The sequence below is a fragment of the Macaca thibetana genome, chromosome 17, assembly GCF_024542745.1.
Source record: "Macaca thibetana thibetana isolate TM-01 chromosome 17, ASM2454274v1, whole genome shotgun sequence".
NCBI lineage: Eukaryota > Metazoa > Chordata > Mammalia > Primates > Cercopithecidae > Macaca > Macaca thibetana.
The window spans coordinates 622,825-645,335 of record NC_065594.1 but is presented as its reverse complement, the minus strand read 5'-3'; the positions used below and the strand labels follow the sequence as shown (position 1 = coordinate 645,335).

The 22,511-nt window shown below is 38.1% G+C and overlaps 2 protein-coding genes across 6 annotated transcripts in view; both read left to right on the top strand.

Moving 5' to 3' along the window:
* SAP18 (Sin3A associated protein 18) overlaps nucleotides 1-22,511 on the top strand; it is a 556,924-nt gene that overhangs the window by 37,760 nt on the left and 496,653 nt on the right. The window lies entirely within an intron of this gene.
* Nucleotides 1-22,511, top strand: part of IFT88 (intraflagellar transport 88) — a 125,259-nt gene that overhangs the window by 5,308 nt on the left and 97,440 nt on the right. For 4 of the 5 annotated variants that reach the window (XM_050766736.1, XM_050766737.1, XM_050766733.1 and 1 more), the window contains exons 2-6: nucleotides 2,739-2,834; nucleotides 13,356-13,418; nucleotides 20,284-20,340; nucleotides 21,746-21,799; nucleotides 22,394-22,457. In XM_050766736.1, coding sequence (XP_050622693.1) covers nucleotides 2,745-2,834; nucleotides 13,356-13,418; nucleotides 20,284-20,340; nucleotides 21,746-21,799; nucleotides 22,394-22,457 — 328 coding nt within the window. In that variant the 5' untranslated portion in view covers nucleotides 2,739-2,744. The remainder of the gene's footprint in view (nucleotides 1-2,738; nucleotides 2,835-13,355; nucleotides 13,419-20,283; nucleotides 20,341-21,745; nucleotides 21,800-22,393; nucleotides 22,458-22,511) is intronic. The other variant, XM_050766735.1, reaches the window with a different exon arrangement.

Genomic DNA, 22,511 nt, shown 5'->3' with positions numbered 1-22,511 from the left:
AATGTAATTTTTATTACAGAATTGCAGTTTGAGGACCAGGTGGTCTTTGGTATGTCCAAAGAACAAAGAGAAAGTTTTTTTATCAAAAGGAGAAATGTTATGTAGTGCTCTTTGAGAAAGTTCACTGAAACTAGTGAGGTTCTGGGAAGCTGGCAAGTTCTAATTGGTGGGTAGCTGTGGTGGCCAGAATTAGTCCTATGTTTGCAGCAAGTTATCTCAGCAGCTATAAATAAAATTGGCCTCAGGTTATAGCAGCCAGTTTCAGCAGCCACTCTTTAAGCAATGTTGTGCGTCCTGAGTGCCTCCCCACCAACACACCCCAGCTTCTTGACTCTGTTTTAGTTGGGTGTGAGAAGAATGACTCAATTTGTATGATCAGCTTTTACTCTTCTGTTTCACTTTGCTTTGATATCTTTTTTTTCTGTCTTTCATTTTTTCCCTCAACATTTCGTTATGAAAATTTTCAAACATGCAGCAAGGTTTAAAGAATTTTATGGTGAATGTTACTCCTGCTTCCTAGATTCCACCATTAACCTTTTTCTATAGTTGCTTTATCGTGTACTTATCCATTTACCTATCTCTCAATCCATCTATCAAGCCATCTTTTTTTTAGAGGGACAGAGTCTCACTGTCAACCAGGTTGGAGTGCAGTGGCATGATCTCAGCTCACTGCAACCTCTGCCTTCTGGGTTCAAGCGATTCTCATGCCTCAGCCTCCTGAGTAGCTTGAATTACAGGTATGCACCACCATGCCCTGCTAGTTTTTGTATTTTTAGTAGCGACAGGGTTTCAGCATGTTGACCAAGCTGGTCTCAAACTCTGGACCTCAAGTAATCCACCTGTCTTGGCCTTCCAAAGTGTTGGAATTACAGGTGTGAGCCACAGCGCCCGGCCAAAGCCGTCTTATTTTATGTATTTTAAGCTAAATTACAGCTATTATACTTTCCCTGAAATACCAGCTTGCATATCAATTATACAGTTCAATATTTGTTTATAGTTCTTTTGAGATAAAATTTACAAAGCAGAAATCTCAGTGTACGTTTGCTGAGTTTTCACAAATGCATACACTTGTGTGAGTCAAACCCCTGCCAAGATATAGAACATTTATCATCACCCCAGAAAATTCTCTCGTGTCCTTTTCCATTCATTCCCTACCCCCCATCCCCAAGAAGCGACCTCAGTTCTGATGGTTTTCTACTATAAATTAGTTTTGCCTGTTTGAGAACTTTGTATAAAGAAAACAGTGCATAATGTACTGCTTTACGTAAGGCTTCTTTCACTCAGCATAATTGGGATTCTTTTTTATTGCTGGATAGTACTTCATTGTGTAAGTATGCCACATTTTGCTTGTCCATTTTACTGATGGGTGTCTGGTTTGTTTCTTATTTTTCGGTATTATGAATAAAGCTGTGGCAAAGAAAAGAAAGGTTTAATTTGAAGAATGAGAGTCTCCTCTAAATTACCAGGTCCAGAGAGGCGTGGGAGTGAAACAGCAGTCACATCTCCTTTACCTTCTTGGGCTAAGTAATCATATCTTGAAACTTGCTTGCTATTGCTACAAGTAGCTGTAAATTAATCTAACAGTGTCACCATCTGGATACTATAACCCATACAATGTAGCCAATCACTAATCAACATTATTTTCATAAACCAGTGAGAATTTCTGACAGACAGCTTTGTACCAGCCCACTGCCTGCCCCACTTTTTTGCCTTTAAAGATCTGCTTGAAACAAAGGCCAAAGGGAGCGCCTGCTCAGGGTTATGAAGTCTGAGTCTTCTGGGCAGGCAGCCATCCTCATTTTGGCTCAAGTAAGCTTTGTAGAATTATATTTTACGCCTCAATTCCTTCCTTTAGGTCGACAGCTGCTATGAACATTCTTATACAAATCTTTTTGTAGTCATATGTTTTCATTTCTCTTGAGTAAAAATTTTTGAGTGGAATTGCTGGGTCATAAAAGGTACATGTTAATTTTATGAAACTGCAAGACTTTTCTCCCAAAGTGTATCATTTTACACTCCCATCAGCAATGTGTGAGGACTCTGGTTGCTCTACATCTTTGCTGACATTATGTGTTGTTGGTCTTTTTAATTTTACACATTCTGATTGGTATGTGGTGGTTTCTGCCTTGCATTTTAATTGACTATTGCATACCTTTCTTCTACACTTGATACTGAGCTCCATGAAAATCAGGACAATCACTTGTACCCCCCTCTAGTGCCTGTCACTGTTCTTTCAGTGTCGTGGTTGTGAAATCAATGTGAAATGAGGGCAATAACTTAATGTTTTGACATCTAGTTTTGGGACTTTGATGTGAAAAAAATTGAAACCTTGAAAATATATATAGATAAATTTGACCAGAAATGTTATTGAATAGTATACTTTATTGGAATTAAGAATTATTTCTGGCCTGGCATGGTGGCTTATGCTAGTAATCCCAGCATTTTGGGAGGCCAAAGTGAGAGGATCACTTGAGCTCAGGAGGTTGAGTCCAGCCTGAGCAACATAGGGAGATCCCATCTTTACAAAAAATTTCATACTCAGTCGGGTGTGGTGGCACAAGCCTGTAGTACCAGCGAGGCTGAGGTGGGAGGATCACTTGTGCCAGAGAAGTCAAGGCTATAGTGAGCCGTGATTGTGCTACTGCATTCCAGCCTGGGCAACAGAGCAAGACATATCTCAAAAAATACATATATATTTCTTATACCAAGAACATATTTACACTGCCAATTTTTCCTAGGTATAAATGATGCAAAATGTGCACCTGGCTCCAGAGACAGATGAAGATGATCTTTATTCCGGCTATAATGACTACAATCCAATCTATGATATCGAGGTAACAAAAACTAGTTGTTTTTTTACATTGGTCTTGGTTAACCAGCTGGTTTATGAAGACTGTGGATTTGAAAGTTCTACTTTATTATGCTTTCGATTAAATAAGCTGATTCAAAAACCTAGAAAAGTGCTATTACAGAAGATTCTACTGACTTCCACCAAAAATAATAATTGCAGCAGAAGGAAAGATCATGAGACAGGTTACAAAAATGAATTAAGATGAATTATATATACTTGTATTCTTCAGCACTAGCTGTCCAAATGTGTAAAAGACTTCGATCACCTGAAGGTATTTAAAATTAGGGTTTTAAAAAAAATTCTAAAGTTGAAATGTCTTGTTTTTTGTTTGTTTGTTTTTTAATTTTTGTGAGTACATAGTAGGTGCATATATTTATGGGGAATATGGGATATTTTGATACAGGCATACAGTGTGTAATAATCACATAAGGGTAAATAGGGTTTCTGTTACATCAAGCATTTATCCTTTGTGTTTCAAACAATTTGATTATATTCTTTTAGTTATTTTTTTTTTTTATTATTATACTTTAAGTTCTAGGGTACATGTGCATAATGTGCAGGTTTGTTACATATGTATACTTGTGCCATGTTGGTGTGCTGCACCCATCAACTCGTCAGCACCCATCAACTCGTCATTTACATCAGGTATAACTCCCAATGCAATCCCTCCCCCCTCCCCCCTCCCCATGATAGGCCCCGGTGTGTGATGTTCCACTTCCCGAGTCCAAGTGATCTCATTGTTCAGTTCCCACCTATGAGTGAGAACATGCGGTGTTTGGTTTTCTGTTCTTGCAATAGTTTGCTAAGAATGATGGTTTCCAGCTGCATCCATGTCCCTACAAAGGACACAAACTCATCCTTTTTTATGGCTGCATAGTATTCCATGGTGTATATGTGCCACATTTTCTTAATCCAGTCTGTCACTGATGGACATTTGGGTTGATTCCAAGTCTTTGCTATTGTGAATAGTGCCGCAATAAACATACGTGTGCATGTGTCCTTATAGCAGCATGATTTATAATCCTTTGGGTATATACCCAGTAATGGGATGGCTGGGTCATACGGTACATCTAGTTCTAGATCCTTGAGGAATCGCCATACTGTTTTCCATAATGGTTGAACTAGTTTACAATCCCACCAACAGTGTAAAAGTGTTCCTATTTCTCCACATCCTCTCCAGCACCTGTTGTTTCCTGACTTTTTAATGATCGCCATTTTAACTGGTGTGAGATGGTATCTGATTGTGGTTTTGATTTGCATTTCTCTGATGGCCAGCGATGATGAGCATTTTTTCATGTGTCTGTTGGCTGTATGAATGTCTTCTTTTGAGAAATGTCTGTTCATATCCTTTGCCCACTTTTTGATGGGGTTGTTTGTTTTTTTCTTGTAAATTTGTTTGAGTTCTTTGTAGGTTCTGGATATTAGCCCTTTGTCAGATGAGTAGATGGCAAAAATTTTCTCCCATTCTGTAGGTTGTCTGTTCACTCTGATGGTAGTTTCTTTTGCTGTGCAGAAGCTCTTTAGTTTAATTAGATCCCATTTGTCAATTTTGGCTTTTGCTGCTGTTGCTTTTGGTGTTTTAGACATGAAATCTTTGCCCATGCCTATGTCCTGAATGGTACTACCTAGGTTTTCCTCTAGGGTTTTTATGGTATTAGGTCTAACATTTAAGTCTCTAATCCATCTTGAATTAATTTTCATATAAGGAGTAAGGAAGGGATCCAGTTTCAGCTTTCTACTTATGGCTAGCCAATTTTCCCAGCACCATTTATTAAATAGGGAATCCTTTCCCCATTTCTTGTTTCTCTCAGGTTTGTCAAAGATCAGATGGCTGTAGACGTGTGGTATTATTTCTGAGGACTCTGTTCTGTTCCATTGGTCTATATCTCTGTTTTGGTACCAGTACCATGCTGTTTTGGTTATTGTAGCCTTGCAGTATAGTTTGAAGTCAGGTAGCGTGATGCCTCCAGCTTTGTTCTTTTGACTTAGGATTGTCTTGGAGATGCGGGCTCTTTTTTGGTTCCATATGAACTTTAAAGCAATTTTTTCAAATTCTGTGAAGAAAGTCATTGGTAGCTTAATGGGGATGGCATTGAATCTATAAATTACCTTGGGCAGTATGGCCATTTTCACAATATTGATTCTTCCTATCTATGAGCATGGTATGTTCTTCCATTTGTTTGTGTCCTCTTTTATTTCACTGAGCAGTGGTTTGTAGTTCTCCTTGAAGAGGACCTTTACATCCCTTGTAAGTTGGATTCCTAGGTATTTTATTCTCTTTGAAGCAGTTGTGAATGGAAGTTCATTCATGATTTGGCTCTCTGTTTGTCTGTTACTGGTGTATAAGAATGCTTGTCATTTTTGCACATTAATTTTGTATCCTGAGACTTTGCTGAAGTTGCTTATCAGCTTAAGGAAATTTTGGGCTGAGACAATGGGGTTTTCTAAATATACGATCATGTCATCTGCAAAGAGGGACAATTTGACTTCTTCTTTTCCTAACTGAATACCCTTGATTTCTTTCTCTTGCCTGATTGCCCTAGCCAGAACTTCCAACACTATGTTGAATAGGAGTGGTGAGAGAGGGCATCCCTGTCTTGTGCCAGTTTTCAAAGGGAATTTTTCCAATTTTTGCCCATTCAGTATGACATTGGCTGTGGGTTTGTCATAAATAGCTCTTATTATTTTGAGATACGTTCCATCAATACCGAATTTATTGAGCGTTTTTAGCATGAAGGGCTGTTGAATTTTGTCAAAAGCCTTTTCTGCATCTATTGAGATAATCATGTGGTTCTTGTCTTTGGTTCTGTTTATATGCTGGATTACGTTTATTGATTTGCGAATGTTGAACCAGCCTTGCATCCCAGGAATGAAGCCCACTTGATCATGGTGGATAAGCTTTTTGATGTGCTGCTCAATCCGGTTTGCCAGTATTTTATTGAGGATTTTTGCATCGATGTTCATCAGGGATATTGGTCTAAAATTCTCTTTTTTTGTTGTGTCTCTGCCAGGCTTTGGTATCAGGATGATGTTGGCCTCATAAAATGAGTTAGGGAGGATTCCCTCTTTTTCTATTGATTGGAATAGTTTCAGAAGGAATGGTACCAGCTCCTCCTTGTACCTCTGGTAGAATTCAGCTGTGAATCCATCTGGTCCTGGACTTTTTTTGGTTGGTAGGCTATTAATTATTGCCTAAATTTCAGAGCCTGCTATTGGTCTATTCAGGGATTCAACTTCTTCCTGGTTTAGTCTTGGAAGAGTGTAAGTGTCCAGGAAATTATCCATTTCTTCCAGATTTTCTAGTTTATTTGTGTAGAGGTGTTTATAGTATTCTCTGATGGTAGTTTGCATTTCTGTGGGGTCGGTGGTGATATCCCCTTTATCATTTTTTATTGCATCTATTTGATTCTTCTCTCATTTCTTCTTTATTAGTCTTGCTAGCGGTCTGTCAATTTTGTTGATCTTTTCAAAAAACCAACTCCTGGATTCATTGATTTTTTTGGAGGGTTTTTTGTGTCTCTATCTCCTTCAGTTCTGCTCTGATCTTAGTTATTTCTTGCCTTCTGCTGGCTTTTGAATGTGTTTGCTCTTGCTTCTCTAGTTCTTTTAATTGTGATGTTAGAGTGTCAATTTTAGATCTTTCCTGCTTTCTCTTGTGGGCATTTAGTGCTATAAATTTCCCTCTACAAACTGCTTTAAATGTGTCCCAGAGATTCTGGTATGTTGTATCTTTGTTCTCATTGATTTCAAAGAACATCTTTATTTCTACCTTCATTTCGTTATGTACCCAGTAGTCATTCAGGAGCAGGTTGTTCAGTTTCCATGTAGTTGAGCGGTTTTGATTGAGTTTCTTAGTCCTGAGTTCTAGTTTGATTGCACTGTGGTCTGAGAGACAGTTTGTTATAATTTCTGTTCTTGTACATTTGCTGAGGAGTGCTTTACTTCCAATTATGTGGTCAATTTTGGAATAAGTGTGATGTGGTGCTGAGAAGAATGTATATTCTGTTGATTTGGGGTGGAGAGTTCTGTAGATGTCTATTAGGTCTGCTTGCTGCAGAGATGAGTTCAATTCCTGGATATCCTTGTTAACTTTCTGTCTCGTTGATCTGTCTAATGTTGACAGTGGGGTGTTGAAGTCTCCCATTATTATTGTATGGGAGTCTAAGTCTCTTTGTAAGTCTCTAAGGACTTGCTTTATGAATCTGGGTGCTCCTGTATTGGGTGCATATATATTTAGGATAGTTAGCTCTTCCTATTGAATTGATCCCTTTACCATTATGTAATGGCCTTCTTTGTCTCTTTTGATCTTTGATGGTTTAAAGTCTTTTAGTTATTTTTAAATGTATAATTAAATTATTGACTATAGTCATCCCATTTTGCTATCAAATACTAGATCTTATGCATTCTTTTTTTTTTTTTTTAACCTATTAACCATTCCCACCCCCTCCCCTGCCACTACCCTTCACAGCCTCTGCTAATCATCCTTCTATTCTCTGTCTCCTTGAGTTCAGTTGTTTTAATTTTTAGATCCCAGAAATAAGTGAAAACATGTGATGTTTGTCTTTCTATGCCTGGCTTATTTCACTTAATAGAATGGCCTCCAGTTCCATCCATATTATTGCAAATAACAGGATCTCAATTCTTTTTTATGGCTAGTTTTCCATTTGTCTTTTTTCTTTATCCATTTGTCTGTTGTACATTTTCTTTATCCATTTGTCTGTTGACAGACATGTAGGTTGCTTCCATATCTTGGCTGTTGTGAATACTGCTGCAGCAAACATGGGAGTGCAGATATCTCTTTGATATGTTATGATGTAGTTTGTATATTTATCCCCACCCACATCTCATGTTCAATTGTAATAATACCCAGCATTGGAGGTGAGACCTGGTGGGAACTGATAGGATCATGAGAGTGGATTTCTCATGAATGGTTTAGCATTATCTTCTTGGTGCCATGCTCACCCCATGTGACGTGACTGCTCCCATTTTGCCTTCTATCATGAGTGAAAGCTTCTGGGGAGTGAGGCCTCCCCAGAAACTGAGCAGATACTGGTGTCATGTTTGTACAGCCTGCAGAACCATGAGCCAATCAAACCTTTTTTCTTTATGAATTACCCAATCTCAGGCATTCTTTGGTGCAAAAGTAACTGTAGTTTTTCCATTTTAATTGCAAAACTACAATTACTTTTGCGCCAACCTGATAGCAATGCAAGAATGGCCTGGTACATACTGATTTCTTTTCTTTTGAGTATATTCCTAGCAGTGGGATTGTTGGATCGTATGGTAGATCTGTTTTTAGTTTTTTGAGGAACCTCTAAATTGTTCTCCCTAGTGGTTGTACTAATTTACATTCTCACTAATAGTATATGAGGTTTCCCTTTTCTCCACATTCTCACCAGCATTTGTTATTACCTGTCTTTTGGATAAAAGCCATTTTAACTGGAATGAGATGACATCTCATCATAGTTTTGATTTCCATTTCTCTGATGGTCAATGATGTTGAACACTTTTTCATATACATGCTTGCCATTTGTATGTCTTCTTTTGAGAAATATCTATTCAGATCTTTTGCCCATTTTTAAATCAGATTATTTTTTTCCTGGAGTTGAGTTCCTTACATATTCTGGTTATTAATCCCGTGTCAGAGGGATAGTTTATAAATATTTTCTCCCACATGGGTGGGGGCACCCACGCCAAGATGGCTGAATAGGAACAGCTCCAGCCTCCAGCTCCCAGCGTGAGCAACACAGAAGACGGGTGATTTCTGCATTTCCAACTGCGGTACCGGGTTCATCTCACTGGGGTGTGTCGGACAGTGGGTGCAGGACAGTGGGTGCAGCCCAACGAGTGACAGCTGAAGCAGGGCGTGGCATCGCTGCACCTGGGAAGCACAAGGGGGAAGGGAATTCCCTTTCCTAGCCAAGGGGAACCGTGACACACAACACCTGAAAACTCAGGTCACTCCCACCCTAATACTGCGCTTTACCAAGGGTCTTAGCAAATGGCGCACTAGGAGATTATATCCCACGCCTGGCTCAGGGGGACCCACGCCCACGTGGCCTCCCTCATTGCTAGCACAGCAGTCTGAGATCTAACTGCAAGATGGCAGCGAGGCTGGGGGAGGGGCGTCTGCCATTGCTGAGGCTTAAGTAGGTAAACAAGCCAGACAGGAAGCTCGAACTGGGTGGAGCCCACCGCAGCTCAAGGCGGCTGGCCTGCCTCTGTAAACTCCACCTCTGGGGACAGGGCATAGCCAAACAAAAGGCAGCAGAAACCTCTGCAGATGTAAATGTCCCTGTCTGACAGCTTTGAAGAGAGTAGTGGTTTTCCCAGCACGAAGTTTGAGATCTGAGAATAGACAGACTGTCTGCTCAAGTGGGTCCCTGACCCCTGAGTAGCCTAACTGGGAGACATTCCACACTAGGGGCAGACTGACACTTCACACCTCACACGGCCAGGTATACCTCTGAGATGAAGCTTCCAGAGGAATGATCAGACAGCAATATTTGCTGTTCAGCAATATTCACTCTTCTGCAGCCTCTGCTGCTGATACCCAGGCAAACAGGGTCTGGAGTGGACCTCGAGCAAACTCCAACAGACCTGCAGCTGAGGGTCCTGACTGTTAGAAGGAAAAATAAACAGAAAGGACATCCACACCAAAATCCCATCTGTATGTCACCATCGTCAAAGACCAAAGGTAGATAAAACCACAAAGATGGGGAAAAAGCAGTACAGAAAAGCTGGAAATTCTAAAAATCAGAGCGCCTCTCCCCCTCCAAAGGAGCGCAGCTTCTTGCCAGCAATGGAACAAAGCTGGACGGAGAATGACTTTGACGAGTTGAGAGAAGAAGACTTCAGACAAACTTCTCTGAGCTAAAGGAGGAATTACGAACCCAGCGCAAAGAAACGAAAAACCTCGAAAAAAGATTTGACAAATGGCTCACTAGAATAACCAACGCAGAGAAGTCCTTAAACGACCTGATAAACATGAAAACCATGACATGAGAACTACGTGACAAATGCACAAGCTTCAGTAACCGACTCGATCAACTGGAAGAAAGGGTATCAGTGATTGAAGATCAAATGAATGAAATGAAGTGAGAAGAGAAGTTTAGAGAAAAAGGAGTAAAAAGAAATGAACAAAGCCTCCAAGAAATATGGGACTATGTGAAAAGACCAAATCTACGTCTGATTAGCGTACCTGAAAGTGACGGGCAGAATGGACCCAAGTTGGAAAACACTCTGCAGGGTATTATCCAGGAGAACTTCTGCAACCTAGCAAGGCAGGCCAACATTCAAATTCAGGAAATACAGAGAACGCCACAAAGATACTCCTCGAGAAGAGCAACTCCAAGACACATAATTGTCAGATTCACCAAAGTTGAAATGACAGAAAAAATGTTAAGGGCAGCCAGAGAGAAAGGTCAGGTTACCCACAAAGGGAAGCCCATCAGACTAATAGCAGATCTCTCGGCAGAAACTCTACAAGCCAGAAGAGAGTGGGGGCCAATACTCAACATTCTTAAAGAAAAGAATTTTCAACCCAGCATTTCATATTCAGCCAAACTAAGTTGCATAAATGAAGGAGAAATAAAATCCTTTACAGACAAGCCAATGCTTAGAGATTTTGTCACCACCAGGCCTGCCCTACAAGAGCTCCTGAAGGAAGCACTACACATGGAAAGGAACAACCAGTACCAGCCACTGCAAAAACATGCCAAAACATAACAACCATCAATGCTAGGAAGAAACTGCATCAACTAACGAGCAAAATAACCAGCTAACATCATAATGACAGGATCAAGTTCACACATAACAATATTAACCGTAAATGTAAATGGCCTAAATGGTCCAATTAAAAGACACAGACTGGCAAATTGGATAAAGAGTCAAGACCCATCAATTTGCTGTATTCAGGAGACCCATCTCACGTGCAGAGACACATTATTATTTTTTTTTTTTTGAGACAGAGTCTCACTCTGTTGCCCAGGCTGGAGTGCAGTGGTGCAACCTCTGCTCACTGCAAGCTCCGCCTCCCGGGTTCACGCCATTCTCCTGCCTCAGCCTCCTGAGTAGCTGTGACTACAGGCATCCGCCAACATGCCCGGCTAATTTTTTGTATTTTTAGTAGAGACGGGGTTTCACTGTGTTAGTCAGGATGGTTTCGATGTCCAGACCTTGTGATCCACCCACCTCAGCCTCCCAAAGTGCTGGGATTACAGGCATGAGCCACTGCCCCGGCCCGAAGATTATCATTTTTAAAGCATCAGGGACACTTCCTACCTCCTCAGGTTGTTGCACTGTGGCTGCATAATTTAATGTAAAGTGAATACTCAGAATATCAGACCCAAAAATAAAGACAGTGAAGTAAAAATAATTTTTGACTTATACTTGGTTTTCTTTGATCTTAATTATAATAATAACAAGTTCAATAAATAAATGAATTACTTGAAGCAGTGGCTTAAGATACTCATAGAAGATGCCATTTGTTAACAAAGTGACAAAAAGTTCCAAATGTTGTATAAGTTTGGTGTTTGTAATTGGAGAATTTGTTGACTGTCCTTTTTAGTTTGTCATTTAGTTAGGATTTACTGAGCTGATTAACCAAATTTTACTAATAATTTAGGAATCTTAAGGGAAATTTTTTTACTCAAAGATCTGCTAAAGTAGAAGTATAATAAATTATGTTGAAGGTTACCTTTGGATTTATACTTCATTCAAAAGTCTTTAGTTTCTATGGGTAAGTGAGAATCATGTAATTTTGTGTGGTTGATATGGAAGGTTACAAAGGTAATTTAGGCTGGGCACAGTGGCTTATGCCTGTAATCCCTTTAGGAGGCAGGGGTGGATCACTTGAGCTCAGTTTGAGAGCAGCCTGGGTAACATGGCAAAATCCTGTCTCTTAAAAAATACAAAATTTAGCAGGTTGTGGTAGTGTGTGCCTGTGGTCCCAGCTCCTAGGGAGACTGAGGTGGGACAATTACCTGAGCCTGGGAAGTTGAGGCTGCAGTGAGCTGTGATTGCACTACTGTACTCCAGCCTGGCAGTTGAAGTGAGACCCTGTCTCAAAAAAAAAAAAAAAAAAAAGATAATTTAAAGTAAAAATTAAAGAAGAAGGCTTGTAGCATCCTAGTAATATAAACATTTTATTTTGATTATTTTCAAATTTTTAAAAAAGTTAATTGATAGTGACTTTATTTATTTATTTATTTTTATTTTTTTTTTTGAGACGGAGTCTAGCTCTGTTGCCCAGGCTGGAGTGCAGTGGCCGGATCTCAGCTCACTGCAAGCCCCGCCTCCCGGGTTCACGCCATTCTCCTGCCTCAGCCTCCCGAGTAGCTGGGAGTACAGGCGCCCGCCACCTCGCCCGGCTAATTTTTTTTTTTTTTTTTGTATTTTAGTAGAGACGGGGTTTCACCGTGTTAGCCAGGATGGTCTCGATCTCCTGAACTCGTGATCCGCCCGTCTCGGCCTCCCAAAGTGCTGGGATTACAGGCTTGAGCCACCGCGCCCGGCGTTGATAGTGACTTTATTTTTTATGAATTGTTTATTTTTAAAATACTGGACAAGTATATTTTTATGGGAAGTAGATTGAAGTAAATCAGAGGCAAGGATGAGAGGATGAGAACTGCATTTAATGTGTCTGAAGGGTTAAAGTCAGAGTATGTGTTAGAGAAGAGGAAGTAGGAAATAAAGGATGGTTGGAAGACTGGCTGTTGGTGAGACTGGGTGCTTTTGAGAGACTATGAAAATGGTATTTTCTTCAGGAAACACAGGAACCCTTATATCCTGCCCTTGATTAATATTCTTTTCCTCAAATTTCCTGAAGGGGAATGTAAGTACAGTTCAGGAATCAGCAAAGCCAAATAACATTTTATTTCTACCGAGATGTTGATTCCAAATGGTAGTGCAAGTTGGACTTGTTGAGCACCCCCCATTTGCTTAGATTAGCTCCAGTCTGCATCTCAGACTTGACGTCAACTCTCCAGTGAGATGAAAAATCCTTTTCATTTGGGCAGATGGAAATGGCACCAAAGAGAGTGCCCCCTGCTTGTAGAAAATATGGCCTTTTTTATCCTGAGGCTTTATCAGGTAGAGTGGGAGAAAAGGAGAAACACAGGGGGGTAGGGGGGAGAAAGAGAGATGTAAATCTCAATTCTAAGCTACCAGGAAAAAAGAAACAGAAGAAAGGCCCCATGCTTGTATACTTGATCTTTCAACCCGGCATTGTGATACCACTCATAAAAACTGTAGCCAATAAGATGTCCATAAAATTGACTAACATGACCAGTACTCCTCATTCTAGGAGAGGAAGGAGGTTTGCTATTCTGGGTAGTGTGAAGTGGGGAGATTTGAGCTAAGAGTTCATTCGTCCCTACCTAGATGTCAACAGTTGGGATAAAATGAATTATAGAGGCGCTTGAGTACCAAACAGGAATTTAAACTTATTTTTTCCCCCAATTCTTACTCTGTGTTGAATGTGAAATTTGCCTTTTCATTTTAGGAATTGGAGAATGATGCAGCTTTTCAGCAAGCTGTGAGGACTAGTCATGGCAGAAGACCTCCAGTAAGTGAAAAAACATTTTTTTTTTTTATTGTGGTAAAAAACACATAACATGAAATTTACCAAATTAACCATTTTTACCTGTATATTCCTGTAGTGTTAAAGATTATAACCATCATTAGGTTTAGATGGTAGTGAAAGAGATCTTCAGAAGTTTTTCATCTTGTATATCTGAAACTCTGTATCTATTAAACAAAAACTTCCCATTTTCTCCTACTTCCAAAGCCCCTGTAACTACCATTCTACTTTCTATTTCTATGAATTTGACTAATTTAGATACCTTACATAAGTGGAGTCTCAGAGTATTTGTCTTTTTGTGACTGGCTTATTCACTTAGTATAATGTCCTCAAGGTTCATCCAGGTTGTAGCATGTGACAGAAGCTCCTTCCTTTTTAAGTCTGAATAGTATTCCATTGTATGTTTATACCACATTTTGTTTATCCATTCATCTGTCAATGAACACTTGTCCATTTTTGTTATTCAGTTGTAGGAGTTCTCTATATATTTTGGATATTAATGTCTTATCAGATGTACGATTTGCAAATATTTTCTTTCATTTTGTAGATTGCTTTTAACACTGATGTGTCCTTTGATACACCAAAGTTTTTTAGTTTGATATAGTGCCAGTTGTCCATCTTTACTTTTGTTGCTTGTGCTTTTGGTGTCATATTCAAGAGATCATTGCCAAGAATAATGTCATGAGGCTTTTCCCCTATGTTTTCTTCTAGCATTTTTGTAGTTTTAGGTCTTACATTTAGATCTTTAACCCATTTTGTGTTAATTTTTATATATGGTATAAGATAAAGATCCAACTTCATTCTTTTGCATATGGATATTTAGTTCTCCCAACACTATTTGCTGTGCAGACTGTCCCTTCCCTATTGAATGGTCTTGGCACCATCGTTGAAGATCATTTGACCATATATGTAAGGGTTTGTTTCTGGGCTTTCTATGCTGCTCTATTGGTCTGTTTATCTGTCTTTATGCCAGTAACCACACTGTTTTGATTACTGTAGCTTTGTAATATGTTTTAAAATCAGGAAATGTAAACCTTCAAACTTTGTTCTTTTTTTTCACAATTGTTTTAGCTACTTGGGGTCCCTTGGTATTCCATATTAATTTTAGGATGAATCTCTATTTCTGTAAAAAAAAGTCATTGGGATGATAAGGATTTGATAAGATTATATTGAATTAACTGGGTTGTATGGACATCTTAACAATATTAAGTCTTTCAGTCTATGAACCCATGAACACAGGATGCCTTTCCATTTGTTTATATGTTCTTTAATTCATCAAGTTTTGTAGTTTTCAGTGTATCTAGTAAGTGAATTTTAAAGTATTTGAGATCAAAGGATTTCTTATGTTATTGAAAATGTAAACATTATTTGTATTAGGCATCAGAATATTGTTTACCTAAAACATTCATTGTTTTAAAAATGTTTGCTTTTCTAGTTTTTAAAGTAGCATAAATATTGATCCTTCTAAACATTGGGGCTTAATTTACAGATTACCCTTCCTTGTATTAATATTAATTAATACTCTATGAATTAATTTTCTACCAGTACATGAATTGCTAGAGTAGTTTTTTTCAGTATTAGTATTAAGGTTTTTGTATATGTCGTACAAAGCATAGACATCTGCCTTTCACAGTGCATGAAATCTGCCAAGCTTTGTTTGTAGTTGAAAATAAACAAGGTTGACACTAAGTAGTGAAGCAGAAAAAGTTATATCCCTAATGTTCTATGTCTAATATTCCTTTTTTGAATGCTGCTCCTCCCTATCCATCTAATACTATATAGCAGTGGCTTTCAGCTGGGGGCACTTGTGCCCCCCCACCAGGGACATTTGGCAATGCTTAGAGAGCTATTTTAGGTTGTCACAACTTGAGTGGGTGCTACTGGCACCTAGTGGGTAGCAGCCAGAGATGCTGCTAACCATTCTACAATGCATAGGCCAGCCCCTGGTAATAAAGAGATATCCAGCTCAAACTCCTCTGCTTTAGATGAAGTGTCCTTCTGCTATTACCTTCCCTCACTTTGTCACGTTCTCCCTTCCTCCCTGTCCTACATACTTATTTAGCAAAAATAAATCGTTGTGAATACCTCGCCCATCTCATATAGGGTAAATGCATTTAGTGTGGTTCCTTGCAATGACTTTGGCTAAACCACTGCACAGGTAGAGGACACAGTCAGTCCTCCATAAGACTACTCCCATTTCTGACACCAACTGCAAGTTCATGGTTCCCAGAACCATCCTCAGGCTTGATAATTCTCTGGAAAGACTCAACGAACTCACTGAAATCTCCTATACTTACAGTTTAATCATGGGAAGGATACAAATTAAAATCCACCAAGGGAAGAGATGCATAGAGCAGGGCCTAGGAGTGGTCCAAACAGAGAGCTTCCGATTATCCTCTCCCTGTGGAGCAAGACATGGCAGTGCCTTTTCCTAACCACAGTGTGACAGTACTTGAAGAGTATTGCCAACTGGGGAATCCTACCCTAGACTTTGGCATTCAGATTTTTTACTAAGGCTTGATCACGTACCGCCCACCAGACCAACCCTTAGTCTCTAGCCCCGGAGGTTTGGGCTAATAACTCCAGAAGCTGATGTGTCCCAAAGCTCCCATTGTGAATCACATTGATAGACTGACCAGTGGCCAAAGCCAGGGCAAAGAAAGACACTCCTGTCAGGCAGAGCATTTCAGGGGTGTAGAAATCATCTCTTAGGAGCCAACAACAAAGGCCACACCTCTCTTTGAGTAAAGTTAATTCTTCACTACACATTCTAAAACCCATATTTTATTTATTTATTTAATTTTTTTACAACCCATATTTTAATTTTGAAGTTACCTTCATTATGGGAAGAAAAACCATAGGCTCTGGGTCTTTCCACTAGGCTAGTGATTAGACTGTAAGCTTTTCAAAGAGGCAGATTATCTTATTCATCATTCTTTTCCTTGTCTACTTAAGTGTTCCATACATCTTTATTGACTAACTTAGTAAATCAGTGAACTTTGCCTTCAATTAAGTGATTTCAGGGATCACATAGCAGGTGATAATTTTGCCAGGTGGCCCTTCCAAAGATCTTTAAAAGTGACTTTGGAGATACTTATTTTATAGATGAGGAAACTGAAGCCTAGAAAAGCCAAGGTCTCACAGCTGTCTGTAACTGGGATAGAGTGTGGGTCATTTAATCTTCTGTTGAGTGATATTTTCATCACATCGTACTTACTATATTAAATGGGAAAAAGTTTTACGCTTTTCATATGAAAAATCTTACAGGTTCACTAAAGAGGACAAAATTCTAGGTTGCTCCTAAGGAGCTTACAATCTTCAGAAGGAAAATTAAATGGACACACTTAGATATTACAAGGCATGAAGTAATAAATTATAATAAAAGAGTAAAAATTGCTATGAAATTTCAAAGAGAGGTCATTTGCCACTAGTTGGGAAAATCAGAAGAGGTTGCTTAGAAGATAAATTAAGAATTGATTATTACGGGATATGTAGAACTGAGATTGACCTTGAGATACAGGAGAAAAGGGCATTGCAGGTAAGAGTACAAGGTGAATGAGGGAAGCGAGTGTAGGAGCTGCCCAATGCTGACAACAAAACTCAAAAACGAGATTTAGTCGTTAGGTAGTAGTTAAAAAAATAATGGTCTTCCCCTCAGTTTGTTCTCATGGAAGAAGTTGTGGAGACCCATATGCTTCCTTTTCAGTTTTTTCTAAGACCTGGAGCCAACCTTATCAAGCATGAGTTTAAGCCCTGAAACATGTATACAATTAAAATACCTTTCGATGTCTAAAGTTCACCTAACAACTTTATATCTTATCACCTGTAATTCAGGCATTTGTTTTCCTACAGAATTAACATATATGTATGTTTTTTACCATATTTTGCCTCTAATTACATTATCATATGATTCAGTTCAAAATATTTTCTAATTTCCATGGGTATTTCTTCTTTGACCTGTAGGTTTTTTAGAAGTATATTTCTTAATTTCCGAATATATTAAAATTTTCTAGTTATCTCTGTGTTACTGATATCTAGTTTTATTTTTAGATAGGGAATATAATCTGTATGCTTTCAATGTTTTGAAATTTGTTAATGTCCCAAATGCATTCTTAAAGAATATATGTTCCACGATGGGTACAGTGTAATATGTCAATTGGGTAAAGTGTGTTAATGGTTTTGTTCAGATGTTCAATATTTTTACTGTTTTTTGGTTTGCCTACTGTAGTTGTTGTCTTTGTTTTCTTTTCTTTTTTCTTTTTCCTTTCCTTCTTTTCTTTTCTTTTTTCTTTTCGTTTCGTTTTTCTTTTCGTTTCGTTTCTTTTCTTTTCTTTCACCAAGTCTCACTCTCTTTCCCAGGCTGGAGTGCAGTGGTGTGATCTTGGCCCACTGCAACCTCCACTTCCTGGGTTCAAGCAATTCTCGTGCCTCAGCCTCCTGAGTAGCTGAGACTGCAGGCTTGAGCCACCTCACCTGGCTCATTTTTATATTTTTAGTAAAGACAGGGTTTCACCATGTTAGTCAGGTTGGTCTCGAATTCCTGACCTCAGGTGATCCACCCACCTCAGTCTCCCAAAGTGCTGGGATTACAGGCGCGAGCCACTGCGCCTGGCCTACTGAATCTATTTTTAATGAGAAAGTGTGATCAATTCTTGCACTGTGGTTGTGGGTTTGTATTTTTTTAGGTTTTTGCTTTATATATGTGGAGCAAAGATATTTAGATTGCTATATTTTCATAGTAACTAAGCCTTTTATTGTTATGAAGTATGCCTCTATCTCTAGTAATGCCTTTTGTCTGTTTGTAAGATATTAATATGTTGTTATAGCTATACAAGCTCTTTGTCTAGCATTTTTATTGTATATCTTTCCTGTCTTTTTACTTCCAACTTTTCCATATCAATTTATTTAAAATGTAATTCTTATTAGCAGCATGTGATTGGTTTTTGTTTTTTTAATAGTCTGACAATCTTATTTTAGTTAAGTATTTATTCCACTTACATTTAATGAAGTTACTGATTTACTTTAACATTTGCTATGTCACTGTTTGCTTTTGTTTTTTCCTGGCTCTTGTATATTTCATTTTCTCTCCTTACTTGCTTTCTGTATTGCTTGTTTTTTATTATGCCATTTCCTTTTTCTGTTATCTTAGTAGTTTACATTCTCTGACTATTCTTTTAGTGCTTCCCTAAATATTATGATACTCATCTTTAACTTTTTAAAGTCTAGTATAAATTAATAGTTTCACTACTGCCTGGACAGTGCCAGGATTTTACATTATTTTTATTTTTTCAGTTCTAGAATTTCTATGTACTCGTTTTTTATAGTTTTTAGTTCATTTTCAGTTGCTGATATTACTAATCTTTTAATTCATTGATCATGTTAAGCATAGTTATGTTAAAGTCTATGTCTGATATTTCCATTATATGTATCCACTTCTGAGTTTCTTTCTATTCTTTTGTTTATCTTGGCTTTTGGTTAGGTAGTCTTGCCTCTTATATGTCTAGTTGGTTTTAATTGTGAGACATTATAAATGAAAAATTTTAGAGATACTTTATGGCTCTGTGTCTGCACTACTCAGTATGAGAGGCAATAGCCACATGAAACTATTTACATTTAAATTATTTAAAACTAAAATAAATTCTCATTGTGCTGCTTACATTTCATATGTTCATCAGCCTTGTGTGGCCAATGGGTGTCTTATCAGAAAGGGCAGCTATAGAACTTTTCCATCACTACAGAAAGTTTATTGGATAGAACAGTGCTAGAGGATCTTTCACTGGAGAGAATTTACTTTTACTTATGGTACTAGCAGCAGTAGAAATCCGTGATCACCTTAATCCAGTCGGGTTTGAGATGATTCTGAATTGGATGTCAGCCCTTATGAGGGCTAGTATACTATTATTTACCTTTTAGTCTTAGGGTGCAGCCTTTTGAGATCACAGTCTAAAGTCCAGAGGATTACCAGGTCTGTGTTATTGGCAGGCCCTCATCTCCAGTATTTATCCCCTCAGGCTGTGAGTCTCAAAAGCTTTGCCCAGTGTCTCAGATTTGCCATTGGAATTAACAGATGCCTCTAGAAGGAAAGCAGGCCTAAATGCAGGCTCACCTCTCTAGCCTTCCCATCTCTTCTTTATTTTCAGACCTTGTAATTCTTCACTGTCTTGATGGTTCTCTAATATATTCACACATTAAAAAAAAAATATTTTGACCCCATGTATATTTTTTAATAGTTCTTAGTGAGAAGGTTTTAAAAAACAGTCCATCATAGCCAAAAGTAGAATTCCTCCGTGAGTGATATTTAATTAATATTTCTAACAATTCTGCTTAACAACTAACATTTTTAGTATACTTTCACTGATGTGCTCCTATTTGATTCTGACTACAATTTTGTGATCCATATACTTTGTATTCTTATTTAAAAGATGAGAAAACTGTAGGTTCAAAGAGATTAAATAAAGGTAGTTGTTATAGGGATAGCTGAGATTCAAACTCAAGTTCTCAGACCCCAGATCTTGTGTCTACTGTTTGGCCTAGTGGCTAGCAGTAGTAATTATGCAGTAAAGTGTTTAATTCGTGATGGTTGCAAGCATGAAAACAAATCTTTCTTACTGGCACCTCAGATCATTCAAAAGTCCACTTTCTCTTTTAAAATGAATTCCAGAATGAGTCTCCTTCCCATATACTTAAAATACCTGAGCTCCCTAATATTTAAGATAATTTAAAATTAATCATTCTAAGTATTATAGAAATATTTCTTTATTGTTGAGTATATATTTTCTATTTCTTTTCCAGTTTTCTATTATATAGCTCAGTCTGAATCCTGTTAACTATGTTCTTTTTCCTCCCCAAGATAACTGCTAAAATATCAAGCACGGCAGTTACTAGACCTATAGCTACTGGATATGGGGTAGGTTTTTGTAAGCTGAAAATATTAAGATGCTTTTTCTCATACGATAGTTCACTTTAGGCAGTTCTGAATAATTTTATTATATTTTAGGTCATAACCCAGATATATTTTCCATTTTGGATACTTACAAACATTATCCAAGTCTAGTTTGATTAATAAATTTGAATATTCTAGTCATTTTGATTTGTAAGTATTGGAAAATATTTTAGTACCTTTTTCCATTTGTAAACCCTGTGTTCGTTGACTTCCTTTCATTTTCTACATGATACAACCAAGTCTCGTGTATTCCATTCATATATTTTATGTGAAGTTAAATTTTATATAAATGTAATAGTGTGTATAATTGGGAAACATTTACTAATCAACAAATATAAAATTTAAGAAAAGTGTTTCAGAAGTGTATATTTGGGTCTTATATTAGAAGCCTTTGGAGGAAAGATATATCAAACTCTATAAAAGTAATAAACTTTTTAATCTTGCCCAAATTACCTGTAACTTGGATGTTTTAGCTTATATGAAATAACAGAGGAATGAGAAAAATGGAAAAATTAGGTGGAATAGCTTTTCTTAGTCAAAAAAATGTCTTCAGAACCTAGAGGTCCACGGCACTTGCTTTCATAATGTTCCTTTATATGAGTGAAGAAAGTAGCCTTCTACGTAATATAACTGTGTGTCATATGAAACATGCTTTTATTAGTTAGCCTGAGTGTATATTACTCATAAATTTGATTTTTGGGGGTGTTTCAGAATAAGAGCAAACTTTTTCCATGAAGGGCTAGATATTTTAGGCTTTGCAGATCATATGGTCTCTGTTGCTGCTATCCAACTCTGCATTTGTATAGCAAAAGCAGCCATGGGCAGTGTGCAAAGGAATGGGGCATTGCTATGTTCCAGTAAAACTTTATTTACGCCGGGCGCGGTGGCTCAAGCCTGTAATCCCAGCACTTTGGGAGGCCGAGACGGGCGGATCACGAGGTCAGGAGATCGAGACCATCCTGGCTAACACGGTGAAACCCCGTCTCTACTAAAAAATACAAAAAACTAGCCGGGCGAGGTGGCGGGCACCTGTAGTCCCAGCTACTCGGGAGGCTGAGGCAGGAGAATGGCGTAAACCCGGGAGGCGGAGCTTGCAGTGAGCCGAGATCGCGCCACTGCACTCCAGCCTGGGTGACAGAGCCAGACTCCGTCTCAAAAAAAAAAAAAAAAAAACTTTATTTACAAAGGCTATGTGTTGTAGTTTGCTGCTCCCTGTTTTATAGTTTTACCCTATACCCTCAGGAGGTAAAAGTAATAAATTACGTTTGTTTATTTGCCGGTAGAATGAAGAAAACTTCTATAACTTGGTTTAAAAATTTAAGGTAGATATTTTTAGGAATCTTTTTAACTTAACTTTTCTGTTTACTAGTCCAAGACATCTCTGGCATCATCAATAGGAAGACCAATGACAGGGGCTATTCAGGTATCTCTATTTGCATGCTTGTTCATTTTGTGCCTTTTTTGTGACTTGGAATTTACTACCAAAGTTTTTTTACTTTATTATGTTATTTTAAAATGTTAAGATATTACTTACATAGTGACCCAGATTCTTTAAATTGTGGGCTAAAGTCTAGACTGTTGTAAATCTTGGAAGGTAAGGTCTCTTTAGATTTATTTACTCAGGTATCAAATGAATCCCCATTGGGGAGTGGGCATAGAACTGATCATTGCTTATATGGTGTATTCTGGGGCCCGTTTTTCCTGTGCTACCATTTACAACAATTTCTGTGGTTTCTCTCATAGGCATGTAAGAAACCAACCAAAAGTAAGAGAGTAGCTGGCTAACAAGCTGATTAATTTTTTTTTTTAGAACTATAGGCCAGTTAGATCCAAGAATTAAAATTCTAAAGGGGAGAGAGGACAGGATTGATACATGAGGAGGTAGAAGTAAGGAGTAAATGTATAGTGATTAAAAGTTAGCATTTTAAAAATGGGTCTATATTAAGCTGTGTGTAATGTGCAGAACTGTACATAGGAGATCTTATTTAAGAATGAATGATTCCCATTCTCTTTAAAGGATGGAGTTACTAGACCCATGACAGCAGTGAGAGCAGCTGGTTTTACCAAAGCAGCTTTGAGAGGTTTGTTACACTATCTCTACTAATAATCTTTTTTGGATCTTTTAATCTTTTATC